This window comes from Schistocerca serialis, chromosome 5 (genome assembly GCF_023864345.2).
Source record: "Schistocerca serialis cubense isolate TAMUIC-IGC-003099 chromosome 5, iqSchSeri2.2, whole genome shotgun sequence".
In the NCBI taxonomy this organism is placed as follows: Eukaryota; Metazoa; Arthropoda; class Insecta; order Orthoptera; family Acrididae; genus Schistocerca; species Schistocerca serialis.
This window is the reverse complement of record NC_064642.1, coordinates 33,598,966-33,616,037: the sequence shown is the minus strand read 5'-3', so window position 1 is coordinate 33,616,037 and position 17,072 is coordinate 33,598,966. Positions and strand designations below refer to the sequence as shown.

General features: G+C 36.7%; 1 protein-coding gene across 1 annotated transcript in view; it reads left to right on the top strand.

Annotated features, from left to right (window-relative positions):
- LOC126482275 (uncharacterized) overlaps window positions 1-17,072 on the top strand; it is a 242,662-nt gene that overhangs the window by 138,864 nt on the left and 86,726 nt on the right. The window contains exons 6-7 of the mRNA XM_050106260.1: window positions 1,486-1,613; window positions 1,841-2,013. Of these exons, the coding sequence (XP_049962217.1) occupies window positions 1,486-1,613; window positions 1,841-2,013 (301 nt within the window). The remainder of the gene's footprint in view (window positions 1-1,485; window positions 1,614-1,840; window positions 2,014-17,072) is intronic.

The following is a 17,072-nucleotide window of genomic DNA, read 5'->3' as shown; positions in this document are numbered from 1 at the left end:
ACAGCAGCATTTTTCACATGTGTAAATCACTTACAGAGGTGAAAGATGCGATGAGTGAAAGATGAAATTCTAGGTCTAATTAGGGACAGAACACAGGATTTTAGTATTTGTTGTGTGGCACTTAGCAACCCAGAACCACAACTTGCCTGTGCAAAGATTGGCTTAAAAATGAATATCAGTAAAACAAATACTAAACACAGACAACCAATCTCTTACAATCATAACCCAGTCTATAGAAACAATTGGTGAATACATCTATCTTTGTCACAAGATTCAACTGGGGAAAACAACCAAAATGCAGAAATTCCACACAGAATGGGACTAAGTTGGGCAATGCTCCAGTGACTAAAATTCATCCTGATCAACAGAGATGTCTCAAATAATCTGAATGCTAAAGTCTATCATATGTGCATACTACCAGTTACAGCCTATGGTCTGAAAACTATGATTGCTCATAAAGGAGGGTAACAGACAGCCTAGAGAGAATTGCTAGACTGAAGGGGCAATGGGTCAGATGTATAATTTGATAAGGTTACAGCAGGTGAAACCCTAAACTTGTTCACTGGAGACCATGGGACCACAAGAGAGGCATTGGAAGACCTCAAATAAATAAATAAAAAAATAAATAAAAAAATAAAAAATTGCTTGATGGTGTGTAGCTAGTGGCTGCAACACAATGGTGCCAGGTGGTTCAAAATTGCAGGCAATAGAAGCATATGGAAGAGGCATATCCCAGCAATGGATTGAAGTAGGCTAAAGAAGAAGAAGAAAAGAAGACTTTAAGCTACCAATCCACAATACCCACCATTTTCTTTACATAATTTTTGTTTGTACCATTTATTCCTCTAATCTGTTTGGATAACTGTACCAAACCACTCTCTCTATTGGTTTGGCATAATATCATGTATGTATATCATGCACATTAAATAATGTATGACACTTTGAAGAACAGAAATGTTTAATTTCATCATTATGTCAGTGAATACTCCTCATTTGTTTGATAACTATAAACAATAAATATTGATTAAATATATCAAGAAAGATAGTAAAATGTAAAAAAATTAAATGGTAAGAAATTTTCCAAAAGACAGTATTTGATTCTTTTAGGTCTAGATCACATTTAAGTTTCATTCAATTAAAAATCCAGGGTGTAGTGACAACTAAATGAATTAGGGTAGTCTGCTACTCACCACATAGAAGAGACACTGAGTGGCAGATGGGTACATTTAAAAGTAGGCTGTTGAATATTATAAAGCCACCAAGTTAAATCCTCAGTGATGACAGTGGCCAAGTGTGTGTGTGTGTGTGTGTGTGTGTGTGTAAAGAAGGAGCCAAGTCATTGAGAGTTACATACAAAGTATTTAGTTTCTTGTTAAATATTAGGATGCCTCTTTCTTAGCATTGTGCAAAGCTGTGCATCTTTTGGTAAGTTACTGAAATTTTTAAATTTAAGATAATCACTTGCCCACAACTTTTTTTTTTCAGATATCCCCCACCCCCCAGGGAAAGTTAAAGTGGTGTCTGCTCTTGGACGTTCTGTCACCCTCTCATGGTCTGAACCTGATGACGATGGAGGCTGCAAAATTGGAAATTATATTGTTGAATACTACAGAGTTAGTATGATTGTATATGTGTTGACTACAGATAATAATTTAATATTGTAAACATGGAATACTTCATCTTTTACTGTTAACTTGTTTCAATAAGAAAGATTTTAATTATTGAGTTAGAGGAAATGTACATGATATGAAGGAGAAGTGAAATACATATGTACCAATAGAAACAGTAAGCACATTGCCTCAGGTTTTAATAAAATGTGAATGTTTTCAATTTCTTCCAGTTAGGCTGGAATGTGTGGTTAAAGGCAGCCACGTGCCGTCAGCTAAGTACCATCCTTGGAGATCTCATTGAAGGTTCAGAGTATAAATTTAGAGTGAAAGCAGAGAACCCTTATGGAGTGAGTGAGCCAAGTGAAGAATCAGATACTGTATTCATTCCTGACCCTAAGCGAGGGTAAGTAATAGCATAAATGATTCAAGTAGTAACATATAAAAATCGTAAATTGGTCAGCCTTTTTTGCTGCCTCTCCAACTTGTGCACACATGTCATTTTTTCTCTTTTGTAAATGGCAATTCTTTAATGTTTTGTTCATTAATCTTCTGAATACTTCATGCTACTTATTTATCTGATGTCTTAGCATTCAGAAACTGTTGTTTTCGCGTTCTAGGTGTGTCTTATTATTTTGATTGTTTTTCTACAAGTGAACATGGGCAGGCATTTGCAAAAATTAGTCCCATTTGTAGTGTGATATTCATACTTAGCTGAAACATTTATTTTAATGCTCAGTTACACTCCCAAGTAGTAACTTTATAAATTGTTGTTTTTAGAAAAGAATTTAGAGCTCAAAATCAGTATTTTCAGCATATCCTAGTCTCTTTTTTTTCATATAATTTCCACTAATGAAGATCTGAGAACGTGACTGTTATCACTGAAGAGTCAGGGAAGGGAAGTAAGATTTTTAAAATTAGTGGTGTCATTAATTCTTTTATTTATCCATGCAGAATAAAGAAAGATTTCTTCTTCACCACACAACATTTTTAAAGTGAAAGCGTACATTTGAATTATTTTAATGAGTGTTTGGTTGTTCTGAGAAAAGGGCAATGAGAGATAAACACAAAAAAGTCTGTGAAGCATTAGAGGTGTTATATAAAATGATGGGAAAACATTCATCCATCCACAGCAAGGAAGATGGCATCATATAAAATATAATTGTTCTTGATAGTGAACAATGACATGTATTATAACAATCAGTCTTAAAACTGTATACATTGATCTTTATTGAGATTGGGGCTGACAGAAAATGCAAAATGGCTATGAAGGAATGGCTAGGGGACAAATGCAAATATATTCCATTTATTTACGTTTGACTACTTACAGAGGAATTTGTTTGATTGTTAAATATACAATTAACAATAATGTTTACAGTGAAGCTTACAAAATTTAGTTTATGGGACTAAATTTTGTAAACTTCAATGTAAAAAGTATTCTTAGTTGTATATTTTACAAACATCTGTAAGTAATAATGTCTATCATATTTGTTTCAAATAGTTTAGCTATCTTGTAAAATGGATGTTTTAGTAACCAATCACACATGTTAACTTTAAAAATATTGTAGGCAAATGTCTGAGCAGATGCTGGAAGTTCATTGAAAAGTTTTAAGCACATTATTTTGAGTGAGTTGTGAGTTTGTGTCTCAGTATATGAAGGTTCTGTTTTCCTCTGGTATTGCTTGGATGTATAGTCTCTCTAGTATTGTACTCAATTATGTTGCTTTTGCTATAAAGCAATGTTGTGTATATGTCTAAATTAACAACAGTTAATATAGCCAGCCTGATAAATAGGGGATGGCAGTGTTTCTTTGGCGTAACTTTACTCATTATTCTGATTACTTTTTTTTTAATTTTTAGAATTTCACTGACATAGCAGGAATGTCCTCATAGCAGTGTATCTAGGAAATGTGTGACTGAATTAGGCCAAAATATGCAACCTTCAGAAACTGACCAGTGACTGCATCTGTCAGTTTCCACATGAGATAGGTTAGTCTTGCTATTGTCTTGCAGACATGGCTAACATGTTCCTCCCAGTTTAGATCTGAATAAGTGTGAAAGCCTGAGAGTTTTACTGATTTACTTTCCATAGCTGTAGCCAAACCCAGAATTAGTTCCTGTGTTTTATCAGGATTACATAAGAGTTCATTGTAAGAAAACCATTTCAATGCTAGTTGTCATTTTTCCTCTGTTATCTGATACAGTTCTGTCATTTCAGGGTGCATATTGAGTAGTGTTGTGTCATCTGCATAACACACTATTGAATCTGCTCCTACATGGTTAGGCAGATCATTAACTGTCATGATGAACAAAAATGGAACTGGGACCGAGTCCTGTATCACTCCAGTCCAAAAAGGACTATCTGTTTTTGTCTGATACAAACTGCTTTCTGTTACTGAGATATGACTTGATTACATATAAAGATGGGTTGTGTATTCCATAAAATGCCAGTTTTGCAAGTAAGCTGTTAAATGGTGTACAGTTGAAGGCTTTGCTGAGATCACAAAGTACTTGTACTAGATCCTTATGTTCAAATGCAGTTAACGGCTGGTTATCAACTTCAGTGACAGCAGTAGTAGTGTTTTTGCCTTGTTGGAATCCAAACTGTCTGCTGAAGAGGAGATCATGCTTTCTGAAATAGCTTTTTAGCTGGTTGTACATTACATTCTCACAAACTTTGGAGAAAATTGGGACAATAGAAACTGGTCAGTAGATTTGAGGCAAATGCTTATCTCACTTTTTAGAGACTGGTATCACCTTAGCAATTTTGAATGCATCAGTAAAAACTCCAGATTCTCAACACATAATAAAGATGATAGAAAGAGGTTGACAGATGATATGTATTTTTTTTTATAACATAGTTAGAGAGCTAACAACCATCCATACTTCTGGAGTTTGAGAACCTTGATGCAGCTTTTATAATATCCTTAGGATGACAACATTCCAGTGGAAGCCAAACCCCATAGGTGGCTCCGCACCAAGAAAATGTAAAGCATAAGTGCCTTTTTGATTAGTTTTGTCTTTCAGCTTGCTCACAGAGGTTATAAAGTAATCATTAATTCTTTAGGGTCTAGTACTGCATGTTGTGTATGGTTTTGGGACTTTTCTTCATTGATGATGTCCCATGTTGCTTTACATTTGTTGGGAGCACCTTCTATGTAATGTTTGGTCAGGGTCAGTTTGTCTTTGTAGTTCTTTTTATATTACAAATAAACTCTATAAGAAGTGTCCTGTAACTCATACTCTTGTTTACAAGAATTTTTATTCCATCTGAGGATATCTTTCCTAATATGAACCAGCTCATTTGTGTACTATTTTAGCTGTTTCTTTTTCTGTTGTGCCTAGGTATAATTTTGATTAATGGTGAACAAGGCTACCATATTTCAGTGAGTTTTTTCCAGAAATTATCAAACACTGCTTTCCCCAGTGCCCTTCTTAGGTTGTGTGTTTTATATGAAGTGCCCAATAACATCAACTATTCTGCCAGTAAATAGATTAATACATTCATCTTTCTGACCCCTTAGCCATGTAGCATTAGACTTCATGCTGGCTGTCTGACTTAGACAATCACAGTAGAATGTTGAAATTAAAGATTCAGTGTCTGCTAGTGCACCACTAACAAGTCTGATGTCATATGTATCTCTAGAAAAATTAACCATAATATTATCCAAATAGCTATTATTCTGTGTGGGCCTGTAATTTGTACACTGTAGATTTGTGATCTCACTATATTAAAAAATGTTCTTCCTTGTTGGCCATTTCAGTGTTAAAATCACCACAGATAATGACTGTTCTCTTAGTTTTCAAAATTTTTCTCATAAGCAGTTAAAATCTTTCAAAAAATATATTTACATCTCCTACAGGTCAATATTAACTAACAATTGCAGTATTCTCTACACTAAGTTGTATGCAGCTTAATTCCCCATCTAGTTCAGTACTGTAAGAGCTAACGTTTATCTTAGAAAATATTGCAGTACTTCAAAAATATTAGTGCACCTCCATTCTTTCTTCCACATCTGCAGTTAGTCACCAACAGTATTACCTTAATGAACTTAATCTTCTGTCACTCATTGTTCTGATACACATACAACATCAACATTTTCAATATTACAAAAATGCTCCAATTCTAATATTTTGTTCCTAATGGAGCAAATGTTCATTTGCAATACAGTAACTGATTTATGATTATTGTTTATTGTCTGTAAACACTCCCCCTTTTTAATACTGCTTCTAGTATGTAGCTCAGGTCCAAGAAGTTTGTTGGCTGTTGAGTTACTGTATTTTATCCTAAAAAATTCATGTTATTATTCAAACCACTACTTTCATAGGCAGTTTTATTCTGTTTGAGTCTTTCTTTAATGATTTCACTGACACAATCACACAAATGCTTTTTCCCTTCTTAGTTTAGGTGGAACCCTTGCTTGGTGTGGAGGCTATGCAGCAGTTTACTAATATCAAGGACATCACAATTTGTGTATTCAGCTCACAGTTGTTTTATTTTAATGTTTGTTCTTCAAATTTCTTTATTTGCACACTAACTATAAATTATATCATGCCTATGTGGCATGGTAGCAACTACTGTGTTTCTTGTTTTATTCTTTTCTAGGAAATTCTGCAGAGCTTTTACACAGACATCTGCTTCATTTATCGCTATGTCATTGGACCCTGTTACGCATACAACAAGGTCATTTTGTTCTGTATTTTTCATCTGAATGACTGTTTCTACAGCATGTTTAGTTCCCACTTCATGTTTCATCACACTAGTGACAGCTATGTCTTCATTTATTTCTTGTAACATACTTGATAGTTCTTGCCACGGATGTCTATTAGAAAAAGCATACTACTCTTTTTACCTGATGATTCTCACTTCTTATTATAATTTTTTTAATGTGGCTATTCATTTTTAGTGCATTGTTTTTAGCAAGTTGTCAATCGCAGGTCGATAGACACACAAACAAACACAAACATACACACAAAATTCTAGCTTTCGCAACCAACGGCTGCTTCGTCAGGAAAGAGGGAAGGAGAGGGAAAGATGAAAGGATGTCGGTTTTAAGGGAGAGGGTAAGGAGTCATTCCAATCCCGGGAGTGGAAAGACTTATCTTAGGGGGAAAAAAGGGCGGGTATGCACTCGCACACACACACACATATCCATCCACACATATACAGACACAAGCAGACATGTCTGCTATGTATACTTACCAAGGTTAGAGCAAAGTCTACAAAGAAGCCATGGATTACTCGAGGAATAGGGGTATCTTGTAAAACAAAAAGAAAACTGTATCTGTCAATCCGAAACATTTCCAATGTTGATGCTATAGCACATTATAAGAAATACTGCAAAATATTAAAGACTGTAATACGGATGTCAAAGCAAATATATTACAAGGAAAAGATAGTCATATCAGATAACAAAATAAAGACAATATGGGATATAGTGAAGGATGAGACCGGTAGAACCAGACATGAAGAGGAACAAATAGCATTAAGAGTAAATGATACATTGGTGACAGATGTGTATAGTGTTGCAGAACTTTTTAACAAACATTTTATAACTGTTACTGAAAAGATGGGGTTGTCAGGTTTGGTAGATGCTGCTATGGATTACCTTAGACCAGACAAACCAAGTAACTTCCATAATATGAATTTGACCCTCACTACCCCAACAGAAATAATGTCCATCATAAAATCTTTAAAATCAAAAACATCTAGTGGGTATGATGAAATATCAACAAAGTTAATTAAAGAATGTGATTCTGAGCTAAGTAACATATTAAGCTATCTGTGTAACCAACGTTTATCAGTGGAATATTTCCTGAGTGGCTGAAATATGCTGAAGTTAAGCCACTGTTTAAGAAGGGAGATAAAGAAATAGCATCAAATTTCTGTCCAATTTCACTGTTGCCAGCATTCTCAAAAATTTTCGAAAAAGTAATGTGCAGTCGTCTTTATAACCATCTTATCTCAAATAACATACTGTCAAAGTCACAGTTTGGATTTCTAAAAGGTTCTGATATTGAGAAGGCTATCTACACTTAACAGTGAAAATGTGCTTAATTCATTAGACAAAAAATTGCAGGCAACTGGTATATTTTGTGATCTGTCAAAGGCATTTGACTGTGTAAATCACAATATCCTTTTAAGTGAACTAGCATATTATAGTGTAACAGGAAATGCTGCAAAATGTTTCAAATCTTATATCTCTGGCAGGAAACAAAGGGTGTTATTAGGAAAGAGACATGTATCAAGCTATCAGGCATCATCCAACTGGGAACTAATTACATGTGGGGTCCCACAAGGTTCCATTTTGGGGCCCTTACTTTTTCTTGTGTATATCAATGACCTTTCATCAGTAACATTACCAGATGCCAAGTTTGTTTTGTTTGCCAATGATACAAACATTGCAATAAATAGCAAATCAAGTGTAGTCTTAGAAAGATCAGCCAATAAAATATTTGTGGACATTAATCACTGGTTCCTAGCCAATTCTTTGTCACTAAACTTTGAAAAAACACACTACATGCAGTTCAGAACTTGTAAGGGGTGTCCCAAGAGTATATGTCCAACATATGATGACAAGAAGATAGAAGAAGTGGACAGTGTTAAATTCTTAGGATTACAGCTTGATAATAAATTCAACTGGGAGGAGCACACCACAGAACTGCTGAAGCGTCTTAACAAATCTCTGTTTGCAATGCGAATTTTGTCAGACATAGGGGATATAAAAATGAAAAAGCTGGCATACTATGCTTACTTTCATTCCATAATGTCATATGGGATTATTTTTTTGGGTAATTCATCAAGCCAAGCTAAAGTTTTCCGGGCACAAAAATGTGCAGTAAGAGTTTTATGTGGTGTGAACTCAAGAACATCCTGCAGAAGCCTGTTTAGGGAAGTAGGGATACTAACTACTGCTTCCCAATATATTTATTCCTTAATGAAATTTGTCATTAAAAATATATCCTTTTTCAAACCAACAGCTCAATTCATGGAATCAATACTAGAAATAAGAATAATCTTCACAAGGATTTAAAGTCACTTAGTCTTGTACAAAAAGGTGTGCATTATTCAGAAACACACATTTTCAATAACTTGCCAGCAGCCATAAAAAGCTTAACAACCAATGACATTCAGTTTAAGAGAAGCCTAAAGGATTTATTGGTGGCCAACTCCTACTCCATTGATGAATTTCTTAGTAAAACCAACTGATTTGTATATAAGTACAACATAACTTCTGCACAATTTCAGTGCAGTAATGTGTTCATTGAAAATGTGTGTGTGTGTGTGTGTGTGTGTGTGTGTGTGTGTGTGTGTGTGTTTGTGTAAGTATAATCTACTTCTGCACCATTTCAGTGCAGTAATGTGTTCATTGTAAATAAGTATTACAGTAGTTGTATTACATGTTTATTACCTTAACAATAAATAAAAAACTTTTTTATTTTAAATTCAGTGCATTATGGACTTGTGGAATGGTACATTAGCTTACTTGTTTTAGTTGTAAATATTTGTCATGTATTGTTGTTTTTCTGACAAGTTCCACATCCTGGAGTACCTCCTCACTACGGATCAATTGGAATGAAAGTAAATCTAATCTAATATATATATAACCCTACATGTATCCCCTGTTACAGAGTTCATTGTTCTTGTTGCAGCCAAAGTCCTATCTTTGTGAAACTCTTCTTTCCATTTGGACACTTGATAACTTTTGTCTTGTGTCACTTCACTAGGTTTTTGCTCCATCCATAGTTCCTGGTTTTCATTCATGATTGTATTGCTTTCACTTCTTTAACTGCTGGCTAAGAATTGTAAGCTTGAAATAAGTTCTCTTAAATTTGTTACTTCAGTGTTGCAATTCTTGCCAGTTCCCTTTTTAACCACATAACTGTAGCTTATCTCATATTACAATTACACAATTTTACACTCAAAACCACCTGTAGATGCATGCATAACTAAAGGAAAGATAGATTCTGATTGTAGGAAAATTAATGAGGCCTCTGGAGAAAGCAGAAGCAACTGTATTATCTAAAGAGCTCAGATGTCACATGAATACTAAGCAAAGAAGGGAAAGCAGAAAGGTTGCAGGAATACATAGGGGATCTACAGAAGCAAAACAAACTTGAAGACAATACTGCAGAAAGAGAAGAGGAATTAGGTGAAGATGGGAGGAGAGGTATAGTATTGCCAGAAGAATTTGACAGAGTGCTGAAAGGCCTAGGTGGAAACAAAGCCCCTGGAGTACATTGCATCAGAATTATTGATATCCTTGTGAGAGCCAGCTATAACAAAATTATTCCACCTGATGTGCAAGATAAATGTGACTGGCGAAATACTGTCAGACTTCAGGAAGAATGTAATAATTCCAGTTCCAAAGAAGGGAAGCACTGACAGGTGTGAATACTACTTAACCATTGTTTCAAACAACTGACACAAACAGACCAACCTTGGGGAAGATCAGTTTGGGTTCCAGAGAAATATAGGAAAACACAGGATAACACTTATTTTATGACTGGTTTTATAAAACAGGCTGAAGAAAAGTAAACTATTTGTAGATTTAGAGAAAGCTATTGACGATGTTGACTGGACTACACTGTTTGAAATTTTGAGGGTAGCAGGGATAAAATATAGGAGCAAAAGGTTATTTCCAACTTATAACTTGTACAGGAACCAGACCGTATTTACGAAAGTTGAAGGAAATAAAACAGAAATCATAGTAAAAAGAGAGTTAGACAGGATTGTAGCATATTCTCTATGTTATTTAACCCGTACATTGAGCAAGCTGTGAATGAAACCCAGGAGGAATGAGAAAAGGGTATTAAAGTTCAGAGAGAAAAAAAGAAACCTCTGCATTTTGGCAATGACATTGTAATTCTGTCAAAGAGCGATAAGAGCAGTTGAGTGGAACAGACAGTGTCTTGAAAAGAGACTGTAAGATGAACATCAATGGAAAAATAAAACCAAAAGGCAGCGGAACATAGTCGAATTAAATCAGGTGATGCTAAAAGTAGTAGAAGAGTTCTTCTATTTCACCAAATTAAATATAAAATGCAGACTGGCAATAGCAAGAAAAGTATCTCTGAAAAAGAAGTGATTATTAGCATTTAATATAAATGGAAGTGTTATGAAGTCCTGCCTAAATGTATTTGTCTGAAGTGCAGCCTCATACAGAAGAGAAACATGCACCATAGGCAATTCAGACAAGAAGAGAATAGAAGCTTTTGAAATGTGGTACAATAGAAGAATGCTGAAGATGAAACGAGTACATCAAGTAACAAATGAGGAGATACTGAATAGAAATTTGGAAAAAAAGAAATTTATGGCACAACTTGACTAAAAGAACGAATCAATTCTGTTCATTCTGAGGTGTCTAGAAATTGTCAGTTTGAGAGGACGTGTGTGTGTGTGTGTGTGTGTGTGTGTGTGTGTGTGTGTGTGTGTGTGTGTTTGTGTTGGTGGCTGGGTGTGAGTGGGTGGGTGGATGCTTGCGTGCAGGGTTGGTGGAGCAGGGGTAAAAATTGTAGAGGGAGGCAAAACTGTGAATACAGTGAGTAACTTCAAATGGATGTAGGTTTCCATTGTTAGGCAGAAATGAAGGCATGACAGACAAACATGGAATGCTGCATCAGACCAGACTTCAGACAGAAGACCACGCCACCACCACCACCACCAACAACAACAACAGTAACAACAATGCAACATTGGTCTTATTGCAATATATCAAATGCAGGTTTCATATCTCTGTACAAGATTATGTTATTTTGACAATTTACTAACAACTAAGTTTCTCAGATAACCTTTCTCTAATGAACTAATTAATTAATTCTGATGCCTAAAAATGAACAATGTGAAGTTCATGGAGTTCTCTAAACCAATGATGTATGGCCTCCAGCTGGTACTCTGAACGTGCCTACGCGTAGACACATTCAGAGTACCAGGTAGAAGGTCTGGTGGCATACATAAACATGTTCAGAGCACACAGGGGCAGGTACAAAGGCATGTGTGTTAACACGTCCAGAGCAGTTAAAGGGTTAACTGCATGCTTATTATGATAATATATTATGAAGGGATAGCTTAATTAACAGAGAAGCCATTACAGTTGAAAAAATATGTTCACTTACACAATGTAACTGATGCCTACTTACCACTACACACTATAGATTTGTTCAGACTCACTCATACATACAGAAGGAATGTAGTTACTGCTGTACCATAAAAATGGAAGCTTCTGTTACTAATTTACTATGTTTTTATCTATAGTATTAATATAATGGAAGGAAACATTCCACGTGGGAAAAATTATATATAAAAACAAAGATGAGGTGACTTACCGAACAAAAGCCCTGGCAGGTCGATAGACACACAAACAAACACAAACATACACACAAAATTCAAGCTTTCGCAACAAACTGTTGCCTCATCAGGAAAGAGGGAAGGAGAGGGGAAGACGAAAGGAAGTGGGTTTTAAGGGAGAGGGTAAGGAGTCATTCCAATCCCGGGAGCGGAAAGACTTACCTTAGGGGGAAAAAAGGACAGGTATACACTCGCACACACGCACATATCCATCCACACATACAGACACAAGCAGACATATTTCTGCTTGTGTCTGTATGTGTGGATGGATATGTGCGTGTGTGCGAGTGTATACCTGTCCTTTTTTCCCCCTAAGGTAAGTCTTTCCGCTCCCGGGATTGGAATGACTCCTTACCCTCTCCCTTAAAACCCACTTCCTTTCGTCTTCCCCTCTCCTTCCCTCTTTCCTGATGAGGCAACAGTTTGTTGCGAAAGCTTGAATTTTGTGTGTATGTTTGTGTTTGTTTGTGTGTCTATCGACCTGCCAGCGCTTTTGTTCGGTAAGTCACCTCATCTTTGTTTTTATATCTATAGTATTAATTATACATCATCAGGACACTCGTGTTATGATAAATTATGGGCTTTAACAGACAAGGCAAATTTTCAATTTATTTTTGACATTTTGCAAGCTTCATCATCCTCACTTTATTCCTATGGTCTCATCTTAAGGATTTTTCTGTAAGAGTATAAAAATACTGTCCAAACCTTTGAGAGGGAGACAGTGTCTACTTGGGAAATATGTTTACCTTTTTGTTGATATTATATATGCTAAACTCATCTTAAGCTCGATTAAAATACTAAACTATGAATGTCATTAAAGAATTAATGTGCTGGTTTGGGATTATTAAGAACTGGCATGTCTTTGTGGAAGACTCCTAAATTTTGCTCATGTACCTTCCACAGACACTAAGTGAAGTGGTCCTCAAGGAAATGGAGTAAGTGAAAAGATCTTTAATGTATTTTCATTTAAAAGGTAATAACAAATTTGTCAGAAAATGGGCCTATGACTATTCTTAGGCTATGATAGTCATGTGTCATCAAAGAGAAGAATCAGTTTATAATGCTTATTTACACAGATCACATAAATGCATTGAAGGTGTACAAATGTCAGATTTTCTATAACAATCACATAATCTGATAGTATGAGTAATATATACATATCAGTCAGTTCTACTAAGAAATTTGTCAGTGGAGTTGAAAGAATTGGCCACCAATAAGTTCTTTATGTTCCTCTTAAACTGAACTTTACTAGAAGTTAAACATTTTATGGCTGCTGGAAAGTTATTAGAACTGTGTTCCTGAATAATAGACACCTTTTTGGACCAAAGTGACTTTAAACCTTTGTCAAAATTAGTCTTATTTATAATGCTGTCTCCATAAATGAGATTTCAGCTTGAAAAAGAGATAAAATATTAATGACAAATTTTATCAAATAAATACATTGGAGAGCAGTAGTTAGGGTCCCCAGTTCCTTACCGTTTAATGTCCATGAACATTTCATTAAGTAATTTTTCTAAAACTATACTTGATTTGCTGTTTACTGCATTATTTGTACCACTTGCAAACAAAACAAATGTGGCATCTAGTTATGTTACTGATAAAAGGTCATTGATTTACACAAGAAGAAGTAAAGGACCTAAGTGAAATCTTGTGAGACATTAAATGTAATTAATTCCCAGTTGGATGATGATTGATAGATTAATACAGGACACAATTTGTTTCCTGTCAGAGAGACACAATCTGATTGTGATTTACACAATCAAAGGCCTTTGACACATGACAAAATATAGTAGTAGCCCATAATTTATTATATAATGAATTAAATATGTACTTGCTGCGTGTGTAAATAGCTTTCTCAATACTGGAATGCTTTAGACATCCTATTCTTCACTGAGCACCTTATTTTCCTTTCCCTCTTTCAATCTTATGTTACACTTCCTAAAAGTGCCTTCTTCTGAGTCAGTCAGCTGACACATCAAGAAATTCATTCCAAATCTCTTCCTTAACACCTTAAGGGGGGTAGGACGTCAAACAGGCCGACTTGGAGCAGGAGAAGCACCACAGGAAATTTTAATTTCCACTGTCTATACTTTTACAAATAAATTCATAAAACTTTGAAAGCATGATCAGGAAGGATTCAGGATTCATACTCATAGCAGTGCAAGCTCAAAAACGTAACAAAATACCTTTTTTTATATGTGAAGTTTCATCATTTTTTCACTTACTACTGGCTGCATTCGTTGCTATAGGTACACCTTTCTTCCTAAGTAAGAGAGATTCTTTGATGAATTTTGCACAGCATGCCAACTATAGTTACATGTGTATGAAACTCTAGAGTTTATTTAATTTATGAAAAAATGAATGAACTGTTACATTTTAAACTTCATCTTTAGAAAAAACTCAAATTTTATAGTTAATTATCTCAATTTTTACCACAGTTTTTAATATATTTGGTAAATTCTAGAGTTTCATACACCTGTGAGTACTGCTTGTATGCTGTGCAAAATTCATCAAAGAATCTCTCTTACTTAGGAAGAAAAGTGTACCTACAGAAAAAAATGCAGCCACTAGTAAGTGAAAAAATGATGAAATTTCACATGTAAAAAAAGGTATTTTGCTACATTTTTGAACTTCCACTGCTATGAGTGTGAGTCCTCAATCCTTCCTGGTCATGCTGACAAAGTTTTATGAATTTATTTGTAAAAGTATAGACAATGAAAATTAAAATGTCCTGTGGTGCCACTCCTGCTCCAAGTCGGCCCGTTTGATGTCCTACCCCCCTTAATGCCTAAAAAAATTTCTCCATGGACAACAAAAAATTACATCACTATAGAAGTACCCAAAACACTCAGGACATGGCAGCACTTGTCAGAACTGCTGGTAGCTTCACATATAATCTGCACCTACTGGCACTGGTACACAAAACCAAAACCTTACACTTATTATAGTCACACTGGTATGATGCGATTTCATGACACCTGGTGTTAAGGGGTTAACACAAAGCTTTTGAAGTTTCGGCTACTTTCTCCTTACATGTGAAGTAAGCTTACTTCACACATTACATCATCATCACCATAACTGCTCATCTGATAAATATATATCATTACGACATATCTGTTATAGCAAAAACAAAACTGGTTTATGGAACATAGTACTTTATAGGCCCAACTTAAGATACAATGAAGTACAGGTTGTGCATAGCACTGAACACATTGAATGGACAACAGTAATACAGGTTACAGAATAGGCCAACTACTCGCTTGCAATCACTTACATCATGTTTCTTTGGCAGCCCACCAGAACACACCAGAAGGCTGACCCAGGTGATCTCTATAAGTGGGACTGTGAACTGTATGGATGCACAATCTCTGCAATCACACACATTGTGACTGGAGGTACATCACTCCACCTTTCCAGATGTGGGAAAACTGCATACATACATAAAAACACTAGGCACAAAAAATAGATGGTACAGATAAAAAGCACTGGTACAGAAAAAAAACACTGCTACCAAAAAATCACTGGTACCATGAAAAAAAAAAAAGCACTGACAGCAGGCACTGGTGAGTAGGGGCAGAAATGATGAGGAGGCAGTCTGGCGCACTGTGCTCCCTCTCATGAGAGACCATAGGGCAGGACTGGGGATGCACACCCATAGCAATGTCTTCGTTGAGGTCAGTGGTCGGTGCTGGAAGCGTCAGCACAAGTGTTGGAGACAACGGCTGTACAGGACTCAGTAACAGAGGTAGTGACAGCTGCAGTTTCCGTTTCAGTGGGGGCTACACTCACAACGGCAGTCGAGGGGTGGGGGTGGAGGCAGGAGCGTCAGACAGTGATCTGCCAAGCAACAACCCCTACTGTGGCGTGAACCAGATCGTTTGCGACTCAGGAACAGCCTTTCTGGCAGTGGGGGCAGGGGAGATGGTGGTCCCTCTGGAACAGACCCAGCTGGACATGCTGCAACTGGATGTCCACCTTTAGGAGTGTGGATTATGCACAGGTGCCAGAACCGGCAATTCTTGATGATGGCAGGAACCCAGTTTGGCTAGCGGCAACAACCATGGGTCCAGACAGGTGCACCCAGCCAGAACCACCGTGGAGCCAGTGATGCTGGCATATGATGTTAGATGCAGCAGGAGAAAGAAGGTCTGTGGTTAGTGTCCATGTAGCAGTTCCACCAGCCTCTTGTCCTCCGCCAATGTGAAAAGATACGAACTGAAAAAACAATCTAAAGCAGTTTTAGGGGACCTGCTGGATATGTACTTCTGTATCCAAGTTTTAAATGGCTGAACCATGCATTTGGCCTCACCATTAGATTGAGGATGTAATGGGGGAGCTGTGAGATGGCGAACACCAGTAGCCTGACAAGAAGATGCAAATTCTTGAGAAACATATTGGGGGAAATTATTGGTAACCAAGGTATACAGAAGTCCCTCAATTGCAAAAATCTTAGAGAGAGCTGAAATAGTGGTGACCATGGATGTGGATGGACAATGGGCCATGTAGAGAAACTTGGAATAGCTTCCACTACAATGAGCCAATGCTGATTTAGAAAGGCCCAGCAAAATCAACATGTATATGCTCCCACGGGTATTGCAGTGCCAGCCAGGGGGAAAAAGACGCCCATGGGGGCACCTGTTACTAAACACAGTGAGTGCAAGCAGTGGTAACCCATGTAATATCCCCCTCTACACCCAGTCAATACACATGCTGGAGGGCCAAAGCTTTGGTGAGAGAGATCCTCCAATGACCTACAAGCAGAAGGTGCAGTACATTATGGTGTAAGGAAATGGGAATCACATCCTGGGCAACAGTGTCCTCTGTAGATAAAAAAAACACACACATCAAACACAGAAAGGTGGTGCTGGAGGGGAAAGTAATTGTCCAAGGGATTCAAGGCACAGCCTGGGGGCTTTTCCAGTCAACCATGCTGCACAAAAGAGAAGACCCAACAAAGTGCAGGATCCATGGTGATGGACAATGCTGTCACTATCTAAATAGAAACAAAGCAACTCATCCTGATTGAACACTGGGTCCAGCTCAATCAGAAAGTGAGATAAGGTATCAGCACTGGCATGTTGCACTGTCAACCGGTAATGGATCTGATAATGGTAACA